This window comes from Saccoglossus kowalevskii, chromosome 21 (assembly GCF_978046115.1).
Source record: "Saccoglossus kowalevskii chromosome 21, keSacKowa6.1, whole genome shotgun sequence".
Lineage (NCBI taxonomy): Eukaryota > Metazoa > Hemichordata > Enteropneusta > Harrimaniidae > Saccoglossus > Saccoglossus kowalevskii.
This window is the reverse complement of record NC_140661.1, coordinates 26,453,506-26,479,817: the sequence shown is the minus strand read 5'-3', so window position 1 is coordinate 26,479,817 and position 26,312 is coordinate 26,453,506. Positions and strand designations below refer to the sequence as shown.

The window sequence follows — 26,312 nt, the reverse complement described above, 5'->3', positions numbered from 1 at the left end:
CGTATCATTAACATGACGATGTACATTTCTTGAAAGATGATCGCAATTGACATGATTTATTTTAATAATTTAATTTAATCCTAATACACATTCGTCATAAATTATATAATTGCGCAGTAACTGAATATTATTGACGTCGAATAAATCAAAAACATTTTCAGAGTCACTTGTATTTATGCGGTAACATATAATCCCTTCACAGCTTCATTCGTAGCTGACCCCCCTAAAACTATGCTATGTACTGCAATTGATTGCCCCCCCCCATTATTCCATGTTTACTCTAAAACATACGTTAGATATACTCACGATGGTGAGGTAACAATATTTGAACCGATAAATTTGACAATTGTTTTCCAATTGATTGTTGTTTTATCGCATCGCTAACAATCATATACATGTTCTGTGTTTTAAAATTCACTATTTCGACTATATTTCATTTTTAGAGATAAAATCACGTGACCTTGCGTTCAATATTTGTGATATGTGTTTTCCAACAATTATGAACTGAACGCATGCTGCCTGGTACGGTATTAATACGAAATTTTTGAAACGTTGCAAAGAACACGGAAAAAGGGGGAAATATAGAAAGCGAGACAAACCTACTTACCGTGAGTCTGAAAGGTATAAATGGTTTTCTAACAAGTCACAAATCAGTACAGGATATGTATGTCGCGTTCAAATATGATGACGTCATGACAGATTAGAAACACATGCCGCTGCTTGCGTCGTGGTGAAATATTGCATATGATGATAATGCCTGGTTGAAATGCCAAGTTTCCTATATCATAGCTCCAGTGTAACCATCAACACATCTCATACGAAGCCTGTTGCGGTCCAGTTGCCGGTAAATTCCCTACATATGTTGAAATATGACGACGTATAACAGACAATCATACAAGTTGCATGCGTTTGAATGTGTGACCTTTCGACGGCTTGTGACGTCAACTATGTGTTTAACTTTAGCCAAATATTAACTTCATTATCAGAAGGCTAGTGACACCCCAAGGTGAAAACAACACAATTCTGAAATTATTCGCCTCAAACTATTATCATGGCAATAATATATATGGGATTAAGAAGTCATAAGTGGTAGTTTTATTTTGCTGACTTTTCCAAAACTGTTAAGTTCTGTTCACTTGAATATTCTTCCCAAACAGAATCAAGAATACTCAGTATTATTGTTGCTGTCACGTGACTAAGTATACGGCTCCGTATATACTGTAAAACATGTATTTTTAGCGATTTTAGCGAGAGAACTTATTCGCTAATTTAAGATGTCGCTAATGACTTCATTATAAATTCAAAATGGCGGCTTAACAATGTCTTTTTTTCAACACACACACTCTGTAAACAACACAGAAAACGTAATAATCTGGAGCGCTTCCTTATTACACTAGCCAGTTTTCTTTGTTTTATGCAGGGGATAACTGCGCATTTGTTTTGGCAGGCGACAGACAAGTATTATGAAAACAGAAAATCAACAAAAACAAGAGAAATTCGCTAATACTGTATGGGGTTAATTATTCACTGGGTTTTAATTTAGCTTATTTCGCTGACTGGAAAATGCGCTAAATTAAAACCCAGTGAATATGTAAAATTTAGCATAGAACACATTATCTAAATGATAAAACCGTGAATTTAAAACCCACTGAATATGCCTGAAATAGTAAATCAGTGAAATTTAAACCCAGTGAAAATTAGTAGATTTAGAGTACGTCATTTTATCACAATTCGCTAAAATAGTATGTCGCTTTTTCAACATGTTTTACAGTATGATATCTCGTTTAAAGTAGTAAAGTCGGTTGTCATTTGTACATAGTACATAGTTGTCGTGCACCGCATTTGCAATTGATGTAAACAAACAATGTATTTTGCACGTGTTGTACACGTTGCATGGAACACATATCGAACACGACGCGGTGCAACGACTGTGTTGATTTAGAAAATATAGAGATGAAATCATGTCCAATCACAAGTCTGAGAACACAAAACATTGCACTACAAACAAACAAACTGTTTCGACAGAGTCGTGAACACACCGTGTTTAACATGCAGTACCAGGCACACACCAAATATATAAATACGATTCAAACAGTTTTGTTTCTAATTATAGTACTTGACGCCGCCCTAGATTATTTGTCAGATAAACTAAATTATCTCGTAGTATCTTATCGGCGAGTCATACGAGTTTTTGTATTTAACTCTTATGTGGTCAAATCAATGTAAACCTACAAGGCGTTGGCAGGGTAAGGGTTAATGTCTGCGAGGAAATGCGCCCTCAATTGACGCTATATTCGAACACATAAGTCTAATCTAAACTCACAACATCCAACAATGTACAACACACAAGGCCAGGTGTTTATAAACACCGTAAAGTTAATGTGACATTTTTTTTCGGTAAATATGTTAATAAAGGTTTCACGTAATTGTATTTACTGAAAAATACAAAAAACTGAACTGTACATATAATGTACATTATATTTTATTTGATTAATGTAATGTTTTGGTTGCTCATTATTTTTCATGGTTGGTCATATCTCGGAATCCATCTAAATGTGTATACAGGTTTTGACTGTTGCATATATATTTTCTCTACCGTTTGCATTACAATTATAGTCGGTTGTAAAATGTTGTTCGTTTTCAATTTTGTTACATTTTTTGCAGGTGGAAACTCATTCTGAATATTGCAAATAACCCGATTGCTTTTCTGTCGTCCCTTTTAGTAAAAGTTGTTCATGTTATTATTGAATAGTTTTGAAAGTCCTTAACTTTGAGTCAGTTCTGTTCATGTTTCTTATTCATATATTGATATAATATTCTAACATAGGTCTTGGAAGTGTTGTTTGTTTTATATTTTCTTCAGATCATGCAATTTAGATAACCAGTTGTTCGATTATTTTGGTGCATGGTATGTTACATTTTTTTTCATTAATGGACAAAGGTGTGTGCAATACATGAGAGCTTTGTATTGTAAGGCACACACCAGTGGGAGTTACACCTGCACCCATTCTATCGTGTTACTGGTAGTGTTATCAACATTTTCTATGTGCCTACAAAAGTGGTACTTTTTTGTGATAGTTTTGTTCTATCTACTCCAGTTCGTTCTCAGTTCCCATATTTCTTCAGCATAGGTTAAAATTGGTAGTTGGGTTGTTTCAATACATTTGTTTTAGGTCACGTGGTTGTATTAAATTTCACACTAATACATGTATGTTTTTTTTTTTTTTCAATTTCCTCATTTCCAACTTTGATCTTCATTCTTTCTGTGTGGTGTCCGAGATGTTTATGTACTGACATTAGAATACTAATGTTTCAATCGTCCGGTATTGCCATTTTTTAACATTTTTGTAGAACTTTTATCATGGTTGCATGGCTGTACTTTAGTATTTCATCAGACATGCCGTCGGTTCCACATAGCTTGTTATGTTTTAGCCACTTTACAAACAACCATTTCACATCTTCTTTTGTGATCTTCTAGTTCATATAATTAATCAGGTTAGTTTCTTTTCCTTACTAAAAGAGCACTTATTCTTTTTGTCTTCTGCTATTAGTTTGTTTTCACTTGTGACTTGTGAGTGATTTATCTAAGAAGAGTGTTGTATTGTCAGTACCTTTATGTTATTTTTTGTTTGTTGATTTTCAGAATACCATAGAATCTGAGTTTCAGCTAAAATAATTTAGTTCTTTAATTTGTTGCTTCTGGTTCCAAACATTTTACTTCTTGTGTTATAGTGTTCTTATAAGATTTATTCTGCCAATATGATTAAATTGTTTTTCAACACAGTGCTCTGTCGTTTATTGACTTTCATAGATGATTTTGATATTAGGCATTTTTTAGTAATCGCATTAAATGTGATGTTATTCCTGGCATGTAGATTGCTGATAAGTATTTGATTATTTTTTATTTATTCAGTAGTTTGGCAGTGTATTTTGCGAATGGTTTTGTCTTACCACCTCGTTTATATCAGCTTGGTGCTATTTCCAACATATCATTTGTATTCTGAAATACATTGTGTAATTGCAGATTATTAAATCTAAGACTCAGTAAAACTATAAATTCAAATGCATATTTTAGACTAGAACAAGTTAATTTCTATTGATTTACAAAAAATCATTAGGACAAAAATCGCCTCACCTCACTTTTAACAGCCAAATTTGTTGATTATGTTGGAATACGAACAATTAATCTTGCCATTGTTAGAAAAGAACAATTTCCTAATGAATTTGAACAATTCAGTGATTGGTTGAATTGAACCACGTGATATAATGGCTCGCACAGTATCGCTCGTTACTCCATCCTGCTGGCGTCAGCTATATATTCAGTACGAACAAGTAATTTCCGTATAAATAAAAATGTGTTATAAGACCATGTTTCTACTGCAAACACAATTTCGTGTACAATCCTGTCTTACAGGGCAGGAAAATGAATAAAATCTAACTTTAGCAATTCGGAATTTTGATGTAAAAACACGACTGTGACTCAATTACAAAAGCATTTATAAGAAATGCACAAATGTCAAATACCAACACTAATATACGAAATACAGGTTTATGAACGTAATACACTACAACATAGATAATACAAAACATTGTAAAATCTGTAAATATTTAATATATCATCAATATGACGACGTGCGAGTAATTCATAAATGTAACTACTAAAACGCAGTGCAATGTAAATCTTGGTCTACAGCAAGTAATATATATTATATATATAAGAATAAAAAAAAATTATAAAACAAATACATGAACTTTGCCCTCTTCCAATATTTTGTATGTGTATTCGATAGTATATTCTACTCACACTGAACAATAATCCAATGTGAAAATGGTGAAATAATAAATTGCGCATGTTTGTTGAATTCGTGGTACGCACAAGTTATACGAATGCGCATGCGCTTTATTCCTGTAGAGGAATATTGTACGTGACATCCAGTTACCGATCAATCATATTATAGCGATTGTAAAATAAAATATCCAAAAGTATACATATTGACTCTGTATAACTTTCACGACAAACTTAACTTTTGAAAAATGTTGGCAGCGAAATATTGGCGTTCAAGGATCAGATGCAACTGTTCTGTGAGACATGCTATCAATGTGATGAAGTCTCAATAGTGTTCGAATATAAACGGAATTTCCTACTACTAAAACGTAGCGTTGTAAATGTTGACGCATGCGTTGTGGACTAAACTAAGTTCGTTTTCTTATCACCCCGAGAGAATAACTCCTGGTTTGTGCAATATTTCTCACACAGTTAGTCTATCAACAATCACATTGTTGTTTTTTGTTCTCTCACTCTGAATTTCCTGCTTGCTCGAAGGCTAGTGTTCGGTCCTTACAATGTGTATCTCTGTTTTCATTTCGAAACAAGGTCCAAACCTGAGACAGACTGCCGTGGTTGTGAATTGCAAACAATCTGTTGATTGGACATGAGACATTCTGCTTGAACTGTTCACCATTGGTGTCGAAACGCTTGTCCATTTTTGGCGTCATTTTCAATTTTTCCAGACACAAGCCTGTGATAAAAACGTCCTCCCAGGGAAGGAAGGGCACCTGCGGAGATATTTGAACTATCGCCTTGGCAACATCATGTGACATGACATAAGCAGGGCCGATCAAATATGGCGGATAATAAGTCCGGTTATAAGTAGTTATTGGAGTGAACCACTTTGCGTATTCCGGCGACTGTGCCGACCGTATGGGTCGGGCGTTCTCATGCAAATATCCGATCACAAAATTTTCGCGGGCACTGTAGGAAATATGTTTAACTAACAAATCGTAATTGATAAAAACGTCGTCGTCCACTTTTAGAACATATTCAGCTGACGAGCAATTGTTTGTAATGATATTCAGACCCTGTAGAGTTTTCAAAGTCAAGTTCAAATAGTGATCAACAAGGTCAAGAACGATGATGTCACCGTGTAGCGCATTCTCTTTCCGTACTTTTTCTAACACGGTCTGCTGATTTCGGTGCCTAACTGTTCCTGGATGATGTTCTCGATCTTTTCCGAGCAGAAACACAGTTCGAATATCAATATCATGTACGCGTTTCACACCTCCCCACGTTTTACGAATTAGATACCTTTCATGGAAATGACCGAAGTGTGATATCACCATGGTTACGAGAAAAACACCGTCGTTGCAAACAAAAGTATTCAAAGAAGGCTCTGTTGATGCAGGAAGCACCTTTACGACCTCAACCCGACCAGCTAAATTTCCCCTCAGCCCATCCTTTTCAGTCGTAAAGAAGACGAACAAACTGAAGGCGACGACAAATGGCAGATTGATAAATGCATATTTCCATATCTTCGTCAGCCTCATTTTTTGCTCTTATATCCTAGATTCTGAAAACAATGAATAATTATATCGTGGTTATTATTCGTGCATACAATTATATTTTTTGATAGAGGAAGTGACGTAAGCTCAAAACCCCAAGAAGCAAATAGCTATGATACATGATGTCACAATGATGTCACAACGCAATATCAATATCATTTTGACGGATTTTAGAGATACACCATTCGAAAACCCGGGGTGGGATTATGAACATGTCAAGTAATGCAAGGTATTTTTGCACCTCATCATTTTTTTTTGCGCAAATTTATGTTCCCTTCCACTGGAATCAAACATTTTATTTATACAGTCTCACACAAGCACATTTTCTTTCATAAATTCAAAGTTCTTGTCTGGTAAATTTGACATTTGATGTGTGAGCACAGGGAAACACTTTTATTTCAGAAGTTTCATACTTCCTTTCAAGTTTACTTTTTTTCCTCTTGAAAGACAGTAAGTACTCAAACTTGTTATTTACAACTAATCTTTTATAACATTCTCAAATCACCACACTGTCACCAGCTGTCAATCACGCTTTTGACTACTTAACTTGGAATGAAGTACGGAACTACGGAACTACTGAAAGGAAGTGACGTTAGTGTATTTTCTGGTTCGCGTGTCAAATGTAATGTGGATGTCACTGTAAAGGAGTTAAGATGAGCATGTATTGCCAACTCACACAGATGAGAATGTATTATTTATTGGATGTTTTTATTCTGTGAAACGGGACATAGTGCAGTGTTATTTATTTTATTTTAAGTTAATAGATTTCTCTGTCATATTTCTCAACATATTTAATGTAAAACAATTGCCGCCAAATCTCCCATTATTTGCATCGTTTTGTATTTATTCAAATTTTCCTTCACCTAACTTTTTTCAAATATCATTTTCCAAGACTGAAGACTGGTGAAAACAGAAAACAAACAACTTAGCACATTGTCAGAGTATTCAGCGTTTCAAAATGCGGAAATGAGTGGGTAGTCGTATCTGCATCTTTCCCAGTCAATGTTCATTTATTCAGCCGTATAATGATACTTTGTTAGAATTATCACTCTCAATGTGGAATCGGATGCGAAGTCGTGTGTTTTTAACAGTAAGACATAGTAGTTACAAGGCGACAAAATCTATTGGTTTAAATTTCAAATTGATACGAACTGTCATTAATGGAACGCTGATTAATGGACCCAGCTCTTAAAGCGCGGTGGTCTTCGCGTAGCACGGGTTATAATTTCATGTAAACAAACTATGTAGTATTTTACATGTGTTTTATACGTCGCTATGAGTCCCATATCGAACAGGACACGGCATGACGACTGCCGCCCTTTAAAGTTTTTTGACTTGACTTCATGACCCAATCATATACGGCTTCGTAGGAACGGTCATGGATGGCTGGCTCAGCAAAACCATACGTTTTGGACGATACCATATCTGGTACATAGTTGGTTACCATGTCATGCGCAGAGACGACTACGCATCCATTTTTAACTTCAAACGCCAAATACACCAGTCTTCACTATTATTATTTCCTATGTGACGTGATAATTTTTACGGACAAAAATGGCAAAAGGCAGGGTGTATATGTGTATTATGTTCATAGTATAACTACAAGGGAAAGACTTGGCACAAATTGTTACAACCAAGTTTTGATCTGTAAATCTGTTATACAAAAAACAGTCTATTTCTAGTGGGCAGTTCACCTATCTTTTTTGCATATTTATCTGACGCTATTAATGTGACCTCAGTTATTTGAGATTTGCCATAACATTTAGAACATTTTTCATTATACTCACTGGGTATGTAAATATATAAGTGATTTTGTATAATACTTTTAATTCTAGATAAAACATGGGGACGTTTCATAAGAGAATTGTGGCGTCAAGAGAGAATGTTGGTAGAATAAATTTTCTTTTTTTTTTCACTGTCATTACTTGTAATTTTATTTTACTGAAAAATGTTATACTAGTACTTATTCCAGAGATGTTTATGCCAGCCCCCAAGATTACAAATGGTACAGCCCTTAGTCATTCTGGTACCACTCAGCGACATCGCCTATAGTACAATATACGGTTTCACACTTTAGCTCCTAATACAAAACTAGCAATGAGAAATCCTACTTGAGCCTGAGCTCATTTCTGGATAGCTACTTTAAAATACAACACGAATGATTAACTGCAGCTAATGGGCCCATTTATAGTGTCTGTATGTCCAAACGTTCGACCACAATAAACACTATTTGTGAGCATTTGTACAAAAACCCGTAGACACTATAAAATTCAAACCCGAAAATCGAAAATCCCCCAAAAACTAGCATGTAAATATTGTCGGGAAAGCAAATGGCGACAAAAATGTCAAATAATGGAATCATCGTCGCAAAACCATGACAACTAACGGCAACAAACGCCGGGCAGACACAACCTATTTTACGTGTCGAGGAAACAACGGATAAATCGGCCGTATTCTAAATGCAATACACGTTTCAGTTCTCTGTTCTTCTCGAGTGTTATGCAAACTATGCGACTCATGTATCGAGTGTGCGTGCGTGACTGATTGCGGCTAAGGCTGTGTATTGTATACACAACGGAGTAGTACGTCGAACCCGGAATCAATAAGTAAGATGCCCCATCTTGATCGGAGCCTTTAAAAGGATCCGTTTATAAGGCAGAATTTGCCAGTTTAAACCCATACACTTGAAAATCGGGATAACAACGAGGCTCGTAACAAGGCTTTTCACCGGGCTTAGTGTGCCAAACTTATGTGTTTATTTGTGTAATTATGCAACACACCCTGTGAAGAAATGCCTTACATCAAATTGCTCTGTCGTATACTGTATATGCATACCCACCTTTAAAGTCAGTTACACGTTTCGTAAGTTTGACGCCCGCGACAAAAGATCGAGTTGGTCCGCCGTTCACTGCGCTGTCATATCTCCACTTGCCTATGTTGATATCATAAAAGATTAACCAAATTATTGAGGGGGGTAAGCGGCAAACAAAAAGCAAACAAAGAGATATTTTGTTCGCCCAGCATGGTTAAGTTTTATTTCATTATAAACGTATTAATATCAATAAAGTGCCAGATAATTTTAATGTACAATAAATCTTTTAATTTACACTAGTTTTAACAAGCTAGGTTTTTTATTGTTGCCCAACGCATTCTGTCAGAAGAGGTTCAAAGGTCAACTTATCATCGTCTGTGTCATCTTCGTTCCACGGGTTAATGGATATCTTATACATGCCGCCCATTCGCCATTATCACCTGTTGCCACCTAAAGAGTGTCGTCTGCTTCTTCCAAATGTCTCCAATCTTCACGTCACATTAAACACTGCATTAACTCATCATACTACCAGCATTACGATTTGAATAGATGGCGGCAAATCTCTGTCACGTAATTCCAAACATCGAATATGGTTTCTGTGGCTAATTACGCTAATTACCGTCAGAAATTACAAAACCCGATAATAAAATGCAAATAAGTTATAACACTTTACATCCTTCTCCTGTTTCAGGTTGAACTGCGCTCCTAACGAGTATCATATGCAATATCCTTGTTCTTATTGTTGGCCACTGAGGGCGGAAAAACGAGAGAACCGTTAAAATTAAATAAAAACAAAAGGCACTAAAAGAACTAAAAAAAGGATTTATGTGCTAGATTCGATGTCGCCTATCTATTTACTGTGTATTGGCATTAAGTGTGTAGCCAGTGTGTATGATGAAATTCTTCTGTCGTCATGTAAATAATGTATTGCATGGCATGTTCATAATTTTATGGCAGATTTCAAACGAGTGAGGTCACAATAATAACCCCAACTAGTAGACTAAAATAGGTGAACTGCCTAACATAAATAGGCTGCATATTTTAAAAACTGATTTACAAATAAAAACTAGTTTAAATACAATCTGTGCCAAGTTTTACAGACAATGAGATTTCCCTGGTAGTTATATTGTGAACCTTAAATGCTGTAGTTTTCTGTTGTTGTGTTATAAAAACAAAAGTAACGTTAAAATACAATTAATCGCATTTCAAAATCCAATTAAAAACTGTGTGTCCTGTATCTTGCTTGATGGGCAATGTATGCTTGTAACTGTTTTGTTTAACATTATAACTAGAATAATCTAGCTTTTTTTTGAAGTTGAATTTTAGCGAAATGACAGAAATACATTTAGATTGTGTAGCCACTAAGTAAGTTCCATGTGTCGGTTGTGATAATAACATCCTTGTACAAAAAACATTCGCTTGATAACAATGGGCCAAGTGTTTGAATGTCAAGGGGGTATTTATTTATCTTGTCGTAACTCTGGCAAGTAAATCGAGCATAACATTCCCTTAATTTCCGGTTTCTGACATATCCTTATATAAACATATTATAAGTTATTAGTACTCTGATGAGATGTAACCTTGTTGCACTCTGATTAAAACACAGTTTTCCTTACATCCTATCCAATTCTTCAATGTAAACACTCCAAGATTTCAAATATAGAATGACATTTTATTACATGTTATCAACGGATAATCAAACATTATTATTACAGTAATTATTACAAATAATGTGTAGTCATGGGAGATAGAAACTGATTTTCTATACGTGATATGCGTTTGTTTGTATATCAAGCATGTTGTAGAATGCCACTAGAGAAAAATAGATCATAAATGCAACTTGTACACTACAGATATTTCAACTAAACTTTTTGTTCTGTCGACTCGCTATCTATAAAATCTATGCCATCGCGTGAAACATGTTCGGAGCATTGCAAGAATGTCATCTATAGCATTGGTAATCATTTGAAGATCATTTGACTACAGGAATATCCCTATTTACATGAAATAAACTTTCCAGTGAATCGTGATAGAAATGTATCATAGTATCATAGCCTGCGTAATGCAAAATCAAAATAAGAGTGACATTATTGTCAAATCGGTAGTGACATTACTGAATAATACAATATATTAACACTGATTTACATTTTGGTTTAAAAATATTATAATCGCCGCTATATAATTACGTCTTAATAACTATGGATTGGACTTCAGTCATCTTCATCTTATTATAATTATTATAATTACGCAACAATCAGAATACAGTGAATGTGTTTCGACTAATCCAACCTCGGCATTTCTAGCTGTACGTCCACCTGTGAAATAGTAAAACAGAAACATGTATTAAATGTAACGTTCAAAGTCAAACATTCTTTTTCTGATTTTGTTGATGTGTGTCTCTAAATTCTCTTTTCACTCAATGAGGATAATCACGAGACAATCATATAAATCATTTAGTTATCCATGAAACAATCTGTTTGGGATTTTGTTATTTGAATCATAACCTACCATGTAATGTACATGCTCCTGGCAGAAGCCAATAAATCTCCCGATCACCACACCTTTTGTTTATGACGTTACCAACCATATCTCGTTTGAGCAAAGGATTTGATGAGATTGTCCAATATTCTGGTTCACTTTCTGTAAATTCCATTGATCCAGTGTCCTAGGGAAAAGATGCACGGCTTATTAAAAGTGGTTTAATATAAGTTACTCATATTACTCACAAAAAGTGTCAAAACACATCGTTGACAGACAACGATATTTGAATGTTATTAACATCTTTAGAAAATCACGATCACGGAATTCAACATTCATCTAAACAAATTGTTTACATACCTTGTCACTCTCCAAGTACTGTTTCAAATCATTCGGTTTCAAGATGGACTTTCCATCAAATGGTCGTATCAAACATTCATTTTTGTGATGGAATACAAATGCTTCCAGTCCCTGTATAATGCAACAAGTTATAGTTATTGATACAGGCAGACAATCGTTAATATTTATGCAAATTAGGTGAACATAAACAAACACTTACTCTATCAAAATCTAAGATCGCGTCCACGGCATTCTCATTGAATGGAATGTTTTCGTATATTTCAATATTGTCTGTAGTGTCAAGTTCTACTTGCTCCAAAGCAGTATTTCCATTATATTGAACTTGTATTTGGTAGATTTCCTGTTAAATGTTCAAAAATATAAAACTTGGAATGAATATAAATTATTTCCGATAATGAGTTAAACAGTGTGCAGCTAAAAGTGTTTATGAATAATTAAATCGTGCATTCTCTCATTGTCATATGATCGCTAGAATTCAATAAATTCACACATTGTAAAATAAGTTACATATTAACCTTCTTCTGTATAGTATCATCCATAGACTTGGCTCGAGCATAGACGAGCAGATCGACAGTGGCAACAAAAACGATAACAATGTACACCTTCATTGTCTTCAACTATAACGTGATTTTATCTGTAAGAAGATCTGTGAATACAAGTTAATTAAATTCCTAATTCTTATTAAATTGCAATGAAGTGCTGTGTGTTGCTGGCAATGACAATTTGTAAAACTAGTGACGCCTGTTCAAATGGACATTAAATATAATGTATTGATATGGAATGATGCATAAGCACAGATAGGGACTGTCGAACAAGCAAAGTATTGCCATGTTGAGTGATTTCAAAACGACATAGACAATTTATCTTATTAAAGTTTGTGAAATAAGATAAGACGATATGATATACATCGAAATAACGCGCGAATACGACCTCAACGTCCGACTGATCGGATCCGTACTAACTTGGTGTATATCGTAGCTGATATGTAAGATCTGAATGCACAGAAATAACACAGCTTCTTAAGAACAGTTTACACTTACCTACCAGTCAGGGTAGTTGTGACAAGCCGGTTATTCTGGTCTCCACAGCTGGTTGGCGTCGAAGTGATTTGGACGTAATCACATTGGCCCTACTTTTATACCTTTTAAACCGGATAAATCAATTCAATTGTAATTGTAAGTACATTGTTTTTCACTCACATTGTTTTTTCGAATGTATCTTGCGGCCTTGAATTGTCAAGTCTTTTGTTTTTATTTTTGTAACCAGTAAACAATTGTTGATGTTTTCCAGAGGTCAATAAGCGCAAAACATGCACTTGACAACTTGAGGAGTTATTTCCTAAATTTATATCGCACTGAAAACAGACGTGTTTATACTGACCCTAGTTATTTCGGTTCAATACAAATTCAAACCTAGCTTTACGTTTATGTACTCAATGCCGTGACAGTCAGTGTGGTATACTTTGTTACGTATTATCGATTTTGGAATGAAATCGTAGAAAATACTCCTTTCATATATTTGTAATCTACCAAAAATCCGATGATATTAGCAGCCGTGATTTCACTGTATATGCCACATTTTTGTGTTTTTACTTTGTGATACATCCTTAAAGCGTTTTCGGTCATTCAGGTGTTGTTAGTGAATGTGTAACACTCTTTATACACTCATGATGTATTTCCTCACTTTATTCCATGCTTCAATATACGTAATATATATTTTCTGTTTCTACTTGTTATATCCAAAATCTGTTTAGTAAATTGCTTTCTAGTTTCCTTATGCTTATGTTGTGACAACTAGAGATTGTAGTGTCCGTAACTGATTAGTGGCGAAGTGATATTGACATATATTGCACTTTTATTATTTACCCTTCTACCGAACCAATCAACTGAATTTTATTAGTTTGCACTTCATGTATGTATGTAAGCAGATTGTCTTTGTTCTAAATATCCCAAGGTCAAACTGTATATAATGAGTAGGCCTCGAATTGTTTCAGTTTTAGTGTTTTTAATTCAGCTCAAGGAAACCAGTTTCGGTGTGTTCATGTATTTAGTGTTTGCAACGCACTCTTGTAACAAGAACAAACGGTTGTTTCTACTGTCTCAATTTTAATGGGTTTACCACAATCCATAAGATCGGTTTGGATGCAGGTCACACAAACTGTAGTACTTTTTCCACTCGAAGTAATTTATGTTTTATTTTTTTGTTAGCCAATGACAAACATACTTGATGTCCTATTGCCCTATGTTATACCAAGCTAGTACGGACAACTTAACACGTGTGTGTGTGTATATACTGTTTCTAGCTGCGGGATACAAAAAAACATGACACAAGGTGATGCTCGGACAAAGAGTACAAGACATAAGGTATGAGAACAGATAGGGACTGTTTAACAAAGTATTATCATATGTTGGGACGATTTCGAAATGACGAAGATATTTAATTCATATTCAAGTTTGGGAATTAAATAAGATAAGGCGATATATTTTTACGAAAGGACGCGCTAATACAATCTCAAATCATGTAGCCACGTGGAATACTTCGAGTTACTGTTAGGATCTGTATCAACTGTGTTAGCTCTGATTTTGTGGAATTAACACGGGTTCTAGAAATTGTGTGTTCCCCATGACGTATGTTTAATGAACAGTGTATCTTGTAATTTGTTTCCATTGTGTACTTGGTATACTTTCCTAAGTAAGTGTAAAAAAAAAAAAAATAAAAATAAATAAATAAATAAATAAATAAATAAATAAATAAATAAATAAATAAATAAATAAATAAATAAATAAATAAATAAATAAATAAATAAATAAATAAATAAATAAATAAATAAATAATTAAATAAATAAATAAATAAATAAATAAATAAATAAATAAATAAATAAATAAATAAATAAATCTTTGTGGATTTCGAACAAAAAAATAAATCTAACCTACCTAAACTGACTGGGAAACAGTCCCAAGGAACTTCATTTTTTCCTTTGATGTTTGTGACAGTTGCCTGTCCTGTATTCTCTAGTGTCTTTTCTGTAATGAACGAATTATTGCAAATATATGCATTCATGAACCTATCGGTTTTGATAACCTAATATTGTGTCATCACGTTGTATGTCGATTGGAGCATGGAGCTAAACTTCTTTTAGCTCCATGATTGGAGGAAGGAAGACTGAATTTCCAGCTTCCTGAACACTTACATTTTCATTGCTGTGTCAATAAATCATTGTGCCCTGGATATGTGTGTGCTGTACACAAAGAGAACACAGGACTACCAATAATCAACAGTTATTCAAAACATGATGTGCATGCTATTGAATTGATTATAGAGATATTTTGTTTAGCATTCATCAAAAAAATGTGTTTCTAAATGCGGACTGGACTGACAGTCTTGGACATATGATGGGTTCCCTGTTGCTAGTAACAATTATTGAGTTTATTGTACATATAGTTAAGTAGTTGTTTGGATGTCCATTATATTTCGTTTAATTCTTTTAATTGACGACGTGTTGCCAATAGTTATGTGACTGGTACTGTGTGTAATTATTTAAGATCATTGTGTCTGTTTCAGTCAGGAACTAACCAATGAGAATTATGTGTTGGTCTATGCAGTACCAGTCGATACTCTGTGTATAATTCACACAAATTAAACAAAATCGATTTTACGTTAGATGTAGTCTTCATGTGACTGCTAAGTAAATGAGTGCTGGGGAATATTGAAAGGGGTACCGCATTTTTTTCTTGAAAAATATAGTATAAACACGAAAAATAACAAAGCGATTTTGCATATATTTTAATATTTTGATATTATCAACAACATGTGTTATATTATCTTATTAGTTTCTACATATAGACAGTGAAATCTTTAGAATGCTCGCCAGTTATTGTTCATATACCTTCTCTGCAATCTGAAGACGTCTGATGTCAGAATTAAAACAAAGACCTAGATTAATTTGCATATTGATCAATAGCGGAGTTGCTGTATTGATTTTTTAAATGGTCATGAAATCTCCTGTGACTAATGTTTTGACGTTCGGTGCAATAAAGATGATTGTTGAGCATTCATACTTTACTATATGATTTATGAATTATTTAAAATCCATGCAAATATACTAGTTTAGTCATCATATTAAATGCGATTGTTAAATTTGACCACTTGTTTACGTATGTTCATTTAGGATAGGGCTCTGAAATGTTCATAGAATACATTTATATAGCTACGGGAGTATAACAGTATAAAAAGTTTATTTTGACTTTTTGACCTGTGTCGTGATGTGCAATGCAAGTATTGCGAAATGACAGAAATACATTTCGACTGTGTAGCCACTAAGTAGCTTCCATTGTTGCCGGTACAAGTCCAGTTCAATCAGCTAAATATATTGTGACTTTCCAATCTCATGATGGCACTGGAGTCTGGCCAAGTCATGTTGTTGTTAAGAAGACCAATATTAGTTCAGAGATCACAATAGGTAGTCCGTACTGGTACATGCATGTGTATGATGATAACGTCCTTGTAAAGTTTCTGATCGGTAATTGGCCATGACGTTGTAGAAAATGCACTAAATGGCGCAACATTGACAGATATACAAAACATCAGACCAAATAGAAAAAGATAAATCATGTTGGTTTACTTTGTAGAGTTTTGACACTATTGAAAAACAACAACATTCGTTTCATAACAGTGGACTGAGTGTTTGAATATCAAGGGAGTACTTATTTATCTTGTCGTAACTCTGGCAAGTAATTCGAGAATAACATTCCCTTAATTTCCGGTTTCTGACATATCCTAATATAAACATATTAGAAGTTATTAGTACTCTGATGAGGTGTAACCTTGTTGCACTCTGATTAAAACACAGTTTTACAGCTCCTTACATCCTATCCAATTCCACAATGTAAACAACATTCCAAGATTTCAAAAATAGTAAGATCTTTTATTGCATGATATCAACGGGTAATCAATCAATTTAAATACAGTAATTATTACAAATAATGTGTATTCAGAGGAGATTGAAACTGATTTTCTATACGTGTATTACGTTTGTGTGTACACTCTTTCAACTAAACTTTTTGTTCTGTCGATTCGCTAACTCTAAAATCGATGCAATCGGGTGAAACATATCAAGAATGTCATCTAATTCATAGCATTGTTAACCATTTAAAAATCATATGACTAGAGGAAAATCTCCACATACATATAAAATACACTTTCTAGTGAATCGTAATAGAAATGTATCCACACTATCATAGCCTGTGTAATGCAAAACCAAAATAATATAGTTACATTATAGTCAAAATAGGTAGTGTGACATTACTGAATAAGACTATATAATAACACTGATTTTCATTTTAGTTTAAAATCATTAATATCATTCGCCATTGTATAATTACGTCATAAAATCTACGGATTGACTGCAATCATCACGGGATTATAATTATTATAATTACACAACAATCAGAATACAATGAATGTGTTTCGACTAATCCAACCTCGGCATTTCTAGCTGTACGTCTACCTGTGAAATAGTAAAACAGAAACATGTATTAAATGTAACGTTCAAAGTCAAACACCATTTTCTGATTTTGTTGAGGTGTGTCTCTAACTTCTCTTTTCACTCAACGAGGATAATCACGATACAATCATATAAATCATTTAGTTATCCATGAAACAATCTGTTTGGGATTTTGTTATTTGAATCATAACCTACCATGTAATGTACATGCTCCCGGCAGAAGCCAATTAATCTCCCGATCACCACACCTTTTGTTTATGACGTCACCAACCATATCTCGTTTGAGCAAAGGATTTGATGAGATTGTCCAATATTCTGGTTCACTTTCTGTAAATTCCATTGATCCCGTGTCCTAGGGAAAATATGCACGGCTTATTAAAAGTGGTTTAATATAAGTTACTCATATTACTCACAAAAGTGTCAAAACACATCGTTGACAGACAACGATATTTGAATGTTATTAACATCTTTAGAAAATCACGATCACGGAATCCAACATTCATCTAAACAAATTGTTTACATACCTTGTCACTCTCCAAGTACTGTTTCAAATCATTCGGTTTCAAGATGGACTTTCCATCAAATGGTCGTATAAAACATTCATTTTTGTGATGGAATACAAATGCTTCCAGTCCCTGTATAATGTAACAAGTTATAGTTATTGATACAGGCAGACAATCGTTAATATTTATTCAAATTAGGTGAACATAAACAAACACTTACTCTATCAAAATCTAAGATCGCGTCCACGGCATTCTCATTGAATGGAATGTTTTCGTATATTTCAATATTGTCTGTAGTGTCAAGTTCTACTTGCTCCAAAGCAGTATTTCCATTATATTGAACTTGTATTTGGTAGATTTCCTGTTAAATGTTCAAAAATATAAAACTTGGAATGAATACAAATTATTTCTTATAATGAGTTAAACAGTGTACAGCTAAAATTGTTTATGAATACTTAAATCGTGCATTCTCTCATTGTCATATGATCGCTATAACTCAATAAATTCACACATTGTAAAATAAGTTACATATTAACCTTCTTCTGTATAGTATCATCTATAGACTTGGCTCGAGCATAGACGAGCAGATCGACAGTGGCAACCAAAACGATAACAATGCACACCTTCATTGTCTTCAACTATCGCGTGATTTTATCTGTAAGAAGATCTGTGAATACAAGTTAATTAAATTCCTAATTCTTATTAAATTGCAATGAAGTGCTGTGTGTTGCTGGCAATGCCAATTTGTAAAACTAGTGACACCTGTTCAAATGGACATTAAATATAATGTATTGATATGGAATGATGCATAAGCACAGATAGGGACTGTCGAACAAGCAAAGTATTGCCATGTTGAGTGATTTCAAAACGACATAGACAATTTATCTTATTAAAGTTTGTGAAATAAGATAAGACGATATGATATACATCAAAATAACGCGCGAATACGACCTCAACGTCCGACTGATCGGATCCGTACTAACTGGGTGTATATCGTAGCTGATATGTAAGAACTGAAAGCACAGAAATAACACAGCTTCTTAAGAACAGTTTACACTTACCTACCAGTCAGGGTAGTTATGACAAGCTGGTTAGTTTGGTCTCCACAGCTGGTTGGCGTCGAAGTGATTTGGACGTAATCACATTGGCCCTACTTTTATACCTTTTAAACTGGATAAATCAACTCAATTGTAATTGTAAGTACATTGTTTTTCACTGACATTGTTTTTTTCGAATGTATCTTGCGGCCTTGAATTGTCAAGTCTTTTGTTTTTATTTTTGTAACCAGTAAACAATTGTTGATGTTTTCCAGAGGTCAATAAGCGCAAAACATGCACTTGACAACTTGAGGAGTTATTTCCTAAATTTATATCGCACTGAAAACAGACGTGTTTATACTGACCCTAGTTATTTCAGTTCAATACAAATTCAAACCTAGCTTTACGTTTATGTACTCAATGCCGTGACAGTCAGTGTGGTATACTTTGTTACGTATTATCGATTTTGTAATGAAATCGTAGAAAATACTTCTTTCATATATTTGTAATCTACCAAAAATCCGACGATATTAGCAGCCGTGATTTCACTGTATATGCCACATTTTTGTGTTTTTACTTTGTGATACATCCTTAAAGCGTTTTCAGTCATTTAGGTGTTGTTAGTGAATGTGTAACACTCTTTATATACTCATGATGTATTTCCTCACTTTATTCCATGCTTCAATATACGTAATATATATTTTCTGTTTCTACTTGTTATATCCAAAATCTGTTTAGTAAATTGCTTTCTAGTTTCCTTATGCTCATGTTGTGACAACTAGAGATTGTAGTGTCCGTAACTGATTAGTGGCGAAGTGATATTGACATACATTGCACTTTTATTATTTACCCTTCTACCGAACCAATCAACTGAATTTTATTAGTTTGCACTTTATGTATGTATGTAAGCAGATTGTTTTTGTTCTAAATATCCCAAGGTCAAACTGTATATAATGAGTAGGCCTCGAATTGTTTCAGTTTTAGTGTTTTTAATTCAGCTCAAGGTAACCAGTTTCGGTGTGCTCATGTATTTAGTGTTTGCAACGCACTCTTGTAACAAGAACAAACGGTTGTTTCTACTGTCTCAATTTTAATGGGTTTACCACAATCCATAAGATCGGTTTGAATGCAGGTCACACAAACTGTAGTATTTTCTCCACTCGAAGTGATTTATGTTTTATTTCTTTGTTAGCCAATGACAAACATACTTGATGTACTATTGCCCTATTTTATACCAAGCTAGTACGGACAACTTAAAGTGCCTGTGAAATGGCTGCTATTTTGTCGCCTAAAATTATCATATGATACTTAAATATTATTAATTTTTATGTTTCTAAGCATGAATTTTTTTAAGTGATAAAATGTGTTTTAAACTCAGTCTACGGCAATTTTATTTTTGTGTATTTTAAAACGAGGCTCCTTAATAGCTTCTCATTTGCATACAGAAATTCCCCTTGTGACGTCAGAAGGGGAAGTCGCATGGCAGCTGCATTGCCGATACGTGTAAATAAGGCAAATTTCTTGTGCAGTTTTCTCGTCTTTGACTATATTGTCACTTATGTACTTGTTCGTCGAGGAAGAATGGACCATAATGAACACATAGTATCAATTTTTGTTGCATGGGGTTGAGTTAGATGCGAAATATGTCCATTCTGGTGTAGCTGGTCACCGTGATCGTCACCGACACCGGCGCACGTTTGTACACTGTTGCTGGACAAAATAGAATTTGACGTCGGAATTATCTCGTTATTTAGCAGGTTACTAGGCACGTCACTACACTGAGTAAAACTTTCAAAATTAAAATAAAAGAGAAAATATTTTGACATTCTAAACATTAGACTATAGTGATCACTATAAAATAATTAAAAAAACGACAAATCACAGTTACTAAATAAATGACAGCCGCATGGAAATAAATTGACATTTTGTTGAAATAGGTGAACGCGTCGGGTCACGGCGAGGGCAAGTGCGTTAAAAGCGACGTTTAATTGGATAACAAAAATAATCGAGATCGACACACATACATATGAATTCAGAGTGGATTGAGTTAGCTTGATCCATGGCGTGATTGTCATAATTATAACATCGTATTAAAACTTTATTTGGTGGAAACACATTGACCAAGCCCGGATTCTTATTTCATAAATTATTACGCAGATCAAGCTGCAAGCATGGAGGTAAAAAATAACAGAGGTGTGAATTCGACATTCAACACCAATCACCAAACAATTCAGAAACTTTTAGCCTTCGAAAATGAAAACAGTTAGCAGTGTGTAAGGGCTGTGTAATTTCCTGTTTGTCTGACGCTTCGTTTTCGTGTCACTGTCAAAATTATTGCTACCTTTTACTTAACAGGGACTAAATGGTCTCTATAAAACGATAATCAGGATCGCAAAAAAGTCAACTGATTTGAAACACTTGCCGGGCGTCGCTCTCTCTTCTGAAATCCGCCTCGGTGATCATGGGCTGGTCCAGAATCTATTTCTTTCAAAAGTGTTGCGCCAGGTTTACGTTGTCGGCATTTCTCTTTAAACCTAGTCGTTTTTTTATGGACGAAAACAGTTGAATGAATGTCGCACCTTAGGATCGATTAGAAACGTGTGAATACATAAACTATGGCTATACGTTTCACTGCAACTGCCCAGAACACAACATCTAAAAACTCTCTCTCTCTCAAAAAAAAGAAAAAACGCCGACCGAAAAATGTATATCGTTTAAAAGTATACTGAACGACCAGTGTTATTACTTCCTCTCCCATTTTGTCATTTGGTGGCGCACTTTCGGCGAGAGTCGGAAATCCGGAAACAGTCGACCGTTTCACAATAGGTGGGCGTGGCTACAACACGAGAAATATCCCAAATTTACTTGGATAGGAGTAATCATTTTCAGCAAAAAAAACAATAACTACCCTTTTCAGTGGGACACAGATCTAAAATGGGAAACGTGAGGGTGGGCATTGCACATACGTATATATATTTGCTGTTTCTACTTGTTTTTTTTCCAAAATCTATTTAGTAAATTGCTTTCTAGTTTCCTTATGCTCATGTTGTGACAACTAGAGATTGTAGTGTCCGTAACTGATTAGTGGCGAAGTGATATTGACACACATTGCACTTTTATTATTTACCCTTCTACCGAACCAATCAACTGAATTTTATTAGTTTGCACTTTATGTATGTATGTAAGCAGATTGTTTTTGTTTTTAATATCCCAAGGTCAAACTGTATATAATGAGTAGGCCTCTAATTATTTCAGTTTTAATGTTTTTAGTTTAGCTCAAGGTAAACATTTTAGGTGTTTTCATGCATTTAGTGTTTGCGACCCACACTTGTAACAAGAAGAATATATATAAACGGTTGTTTTTACTGTCTCCATTTTAATGGGTTTACCACAATCCATAAGATCGGGGTTTATGCAGTCACACAAACTGTAGTACTTTCTCCAGTCGAAGTGATCTTTGTTTTCTAGTTTTTATTGTCTATTTTGGAAAGCAACTTACAATATATGTTTTATATAAGATCATACGATTCTGTGTTAATAGTTAAGCATATTGCCATTGCATATTTCTCTACACGGTTCATTTGAGGGTTTTATTTCGTTGTTAGCCAATGGCAAACATACCTGATGTACTGCTATTGCCCTTTTTTATAGCAAGATAGTACGGACATACCGGTAAGTTGACATATGTGTGTATATACTGTTTCTAGCTACGTTACACCATATTTATTTTCCGTACAGATTTTGACAATGATATAGTAATAAGAATAAGACACATTTGTTGTCTTTATAAGTTAGATAAATAAACACGGTGACGTCATGACGAATAAGACAACAGAAGCACCAATGTGTTTAATTGCAGTTAAAGTAAAACAAAAATCATAAAAAGTGATGATGGACACAAACAAAGTATTATTTTAATTTAGGGTAAAAAGGCCTTTATTCCCTAATGTATGGTATCTTAATCTATCAGCGCTGTGGACTCATGATTATTTATTAACGGGTAGGCTAGAACAGACTTTTTCGAATTTGTTATAGCCACCCCCTCTAATTCTGTACGGGGAACAAAGCTGCCGAAAATAACCATCAAATGGATCGAAGCTTTCGATTGAGTTATACCTAATACCTCGTAGAGAATATACAGTGGTAACATGGTTAATACCGGATGGTTTGATTCAGTAGGAAACATATATATGGCACATATATAACTTATATTTTTTCAAAATGCAAAATCAAAAGCATAAAACACAAAACACGTCGGCTGAAGTAAGTACTACAATTAGTATATGAGTGTGAGTGTTAGGAACCTGACAGATTGTGATAAACGCAATAATCGAGAATACGCGAAAAACACACGTTTGATTTTGACATGTGTCACAATCACTAGCCACTGGTAAACCCATAAACTGTTTACCAGGAACAAAAATAAAATACTTCAAACACTTCGATGGCTAATAAATATGTACAGATAGCCCACTGGATAGTAGAAAAACAAGATGCTTAATACATTTAATGCTAAGTGCTAACCAATAAAATCGAGTTGATTGTTTCGGTAAAAAGGTAAACAAGGAATATCCTTTAAAATATATCAACTTCAATACCACTGTGTCACCAACCAGACTACAATCACTAGATGTATAACATGAGCGTAAGTTAGCTAACGGCGGTTTTCGACCTGTAAACCTGGCTTCTAGTTTACTAGAGCCTCGACCTCCAAAACGCCGAACTACCGTTTGCGTCCGAGTTGCTACACCTTAACGAAGTCATACTGCGAATTTGCGAGTTTTGAGTAAAAAAGTAGTATTATTTTTGACATCGGATTGTTTGGTCAGGTAGAAATTTACAGAAATGAGTATTTTCCACGATTTTATTACAAACTAGATAATACTTAGCATTACAAGCCGGTAGGCTGATTGGCGCTCCGCTCCGCCCAAATACAAACAACACGTGTTTGGCTGTTGCCATAGTAGGACATGAACGTGAAGCCGACTAAAGTAGGATTGTAACTAAAACCGAGCCCCGTATACGAAGTTCGCAAAAATCAGAAGTCACTTCACTTTATTACTAGCACTTATTCTGCTGTTATAAATATTATTTCCGATCGTTTTGCGATTGTATTTTCTAGTTCTTTGATTGAACGTAGCATTTACACTTCATTCAAAGTTCGAAGTTGCGCTGGGATTATGTGGATAACAATGTCGGTGCCGGTGATCTCTTGTCGGTGCGCAACTTAGCAAAAATAAAAAAAAAACATGATCATCTGAACACTGTGGTAGGAGGTAATACATTTGGGGGCGAAAATATTAAAAAATCAGTTTGGTGGTTGTTGCCATGACAGCGGCAGGCCAGGATTAGTGACTGTATAACCTGCCTGTCAAGTATCGTGAACAAAATCGGTCAAGCAAAAAAAATAAGGCACACAAGAGTTGAAAACCATAACTGGTGAAAAGTTACCCCAACTTTGAGGTCAAAGTTCTCAGTAGCGAAACAAGATATAAAAATAAAATAGTAACTTTGTGCCCACACTCAAGCTGAGTAGAATGAGATATGTCCACGGTCTTTAATTCTAGAGGGAAGAGATGCATTTGGCGCAAAGTTATTCAAAATCAGTTGTTTGACAGAAAAATTAATACGTGAAAACACTGGAAATAACATACACACACAAGCCGGTAGGCTGCCAGTGGTTGGCGATCTGCTCCGCTAAAAAAAAAACATGTTTTCGACTGTTGTCATGGTAGGACGTTAACGTGAAGCTAACCTCGGGTTATAACTAAACCGGGCCCAATAGAGCCACACAAGTTCTGTTAACTGTTAAATGAACATCGAGTTACAATTGGACGAGGTCTCACAAAAGTGGGCGTGGCTACAGAAATATGGGCGTGGTCATTTTTGTAGCTCGATGTCCGGAACTCAAACAATTCAGCATTTGTAACTGATAAATGTTTTAAAAAATGCACGCGTGGATTTAGATGGCGGCGCATCAGACGCGCGCCTGATTTAGATTTATTCATTGCGCTGATAGACAGGCAAACAAACCGATCTGGAACGAGGATAATTTCCAAACATCCTTTGGTATCCGCTACTCGTGATGCTGTGATGTCACGTGCACTGAGGTCGGGAACAGCACACGGGACCAACGCTTTTACATCCTTTCCGACTGGACGCCATATTCCAAAGACTGAGTGCCGCGAGTCTTCAAAGTGGACAGTATGTACACTTGTGCATCACATGATCTCCGAATTATTCCCAAAGCTTGTTGACAAAGTTGACAGTTTGTCTGTGCACCAAGAATTGTAACGAACGTGTTTCTTATAACTAGGCAATTATTCGTGTATGTAATTATTGTTGGATTTACAAGCTTGCATTCACGTTATTGTCAACGATGATGTTTTACTCTTGGACATGATTGATATGTATATCAATTTGATATGTAACCTCAGTTTCGAGGTCACGTGACTGCATATTATTCGTGTTTAGTATTGTAATCAAATTGATTGTATACTTATTGATAAATTTAATATCTGACCATGTCAAATGTTGCAGAATGAATGGACCACACACAATTCATTTATTTATAATGGAGCTGTTCCCTCCCAGATTTATCGAATACCCATTGCCTCATTAGAACCCACTTTGGGAGAGACTGTGTTTTAAGTCAAGGTGTTCGGGAAAAAAAAACTAGCGTCGTAGGAGCCAACCACATTCGATTTGAGTCACTGCGCCCTCATCGGCATTCAAAGTCACGATCTACCGACGAGGGCGCAGATACCATGTCACAAATTGTTGCTGGCTAGCAGTCGGTTCTCGGATGAGCAATTCTTTTACTTGCCTCCTAAATACCGATTTGTAAAAAAAAAAAACATGACATGCATCTTACCTTTCAATTTAGTGAAATATTGAATGTGATATTGTCGAATAAAACAAGAAAGCTTTCTTCCGTAACCTAGTCACGTGGTCACGGAATCTCGAGATGTTTCGAGTTTCGTATCTTTAATTCACTATGAATACAATGTCCACTTCCGCTTGCTTTTAAAATTACTTTTCAACTGTGGAATGAAAAATAATATCTTTACAGATATTTTGAAACAGGTGTTAATCTTGGAATATGGTGTTATCATCTGATATCTCTTAGAGTTGGTTGATCCGAGTCAGGTAAAGAACCAACGCGGAATCGATAATTCACAGCCCCGACGCCACGAGTCATAACGTAGGCGAACACACAGTCGCACTTACGTCAGCCAATGGTTATTAAAGCGGGGGCGTCATCACCAGCGCATGCGTC

General features: G+C 35.0%; 3 protein-coding genes across 5 annotated transcripts; all 3 read right to left on the bottom strand.

Annotated features, from left to right (window-relative positions):
• Nucleotides 1-5,295: 5,295 nt before the first annotated feature.
• Nucleotides 5,296-6,324, bottom strand: LOC102809574 (beta-1,3-galactosyltransferase 5-like). Its single transcript, XM_006821514.1, has one exon. It carries the CDS (start codon nucleotides 6,322-6,324, stop codon nucleotides 5,296-5,298), a length of 1,029 nt encoding a protein of 342 aa, XP_006821577.1.
• Nucleotides 6,325-10,802: 4,478 nt separating this feature from the next.
• LOC144359577 (uncharacterized) lies at nucleotides 10,803-13,099 on the bottom strand. Of its 2 annotated transcripts, none has more exons than XM_085494839.1 (6): nucleotides 13,030-13,099; nucleotides 12,505-12,635; nucleotides 12,189-12,329; nucleotides 11,990-12,100; nucleotides 11,660-11,816; nucleotides 10,803-11,466 (listed from the first exon to the last, which is right to left on the bottom strand). In XM_085494839.1, exons 2-6 carry the CDS (start codon nucleotides 12,595-12,597, stop codon nucleotides 11,372-11,374), a joined length of 597 nt encoding a protein of 198 aa, XP_085350965.1. In that variant the 5' UTR covers nucleotides 12,598-12,635; nucleotides 13,030-13,099; the 3' UTR covers nucleotides 10,803-11,371. The 2 variants fall into 2 exon arrangements, with proteins under 2 accessions (XP_085350965.1, XP_085350966.1); XM_085494840.1 differs by having other exon boundaries at nucleotides 13,034-13,099.
• Nucleotides 13,100-16,893: 3,794 nt separating this feature from the next.
• LOC144359575 (uncharacterized) lies at nucleotides 16,894-19,127 on the bottom strand. 2 transcript variants are annotated; one of them, XM_085494852.1, is made up of 6 exons: nucleotides 19,058-19,127; nucleotides 18,533-18,663; nucleotides 18,217-18,357; nucleotides 18,018-18,128; nucleotides 17,689-17,845; nucleotides 16,894-17,496 (listed from the first exon to the last, which is right to left on the bottom strand). In XM_085494852.1, exons 2-6 carry the CDS (start codon nucleotides 18,623-18,625, stop codon nucleotides 17,402-17,404), a joined length of 597 nt encoding a protein of 198 aa, XP_085350978.1. In that variant the 5' UTR covers nucleotides 18,626-18,663; nucleotides 19,058-19,127; the 3' UTR covers nucleotides 16,894-17,401. The 2 variants fall into 2 exon arrangements, with proteins under 2 accessions (XP_085350978.1, XP_085350979.1); XM_085494853.1 differs by having other exon boundaries at nucleotides 19,062-19,127.
• Nucleotides 19,128-26,312: the final 7,185 nt, after the last annotated feature.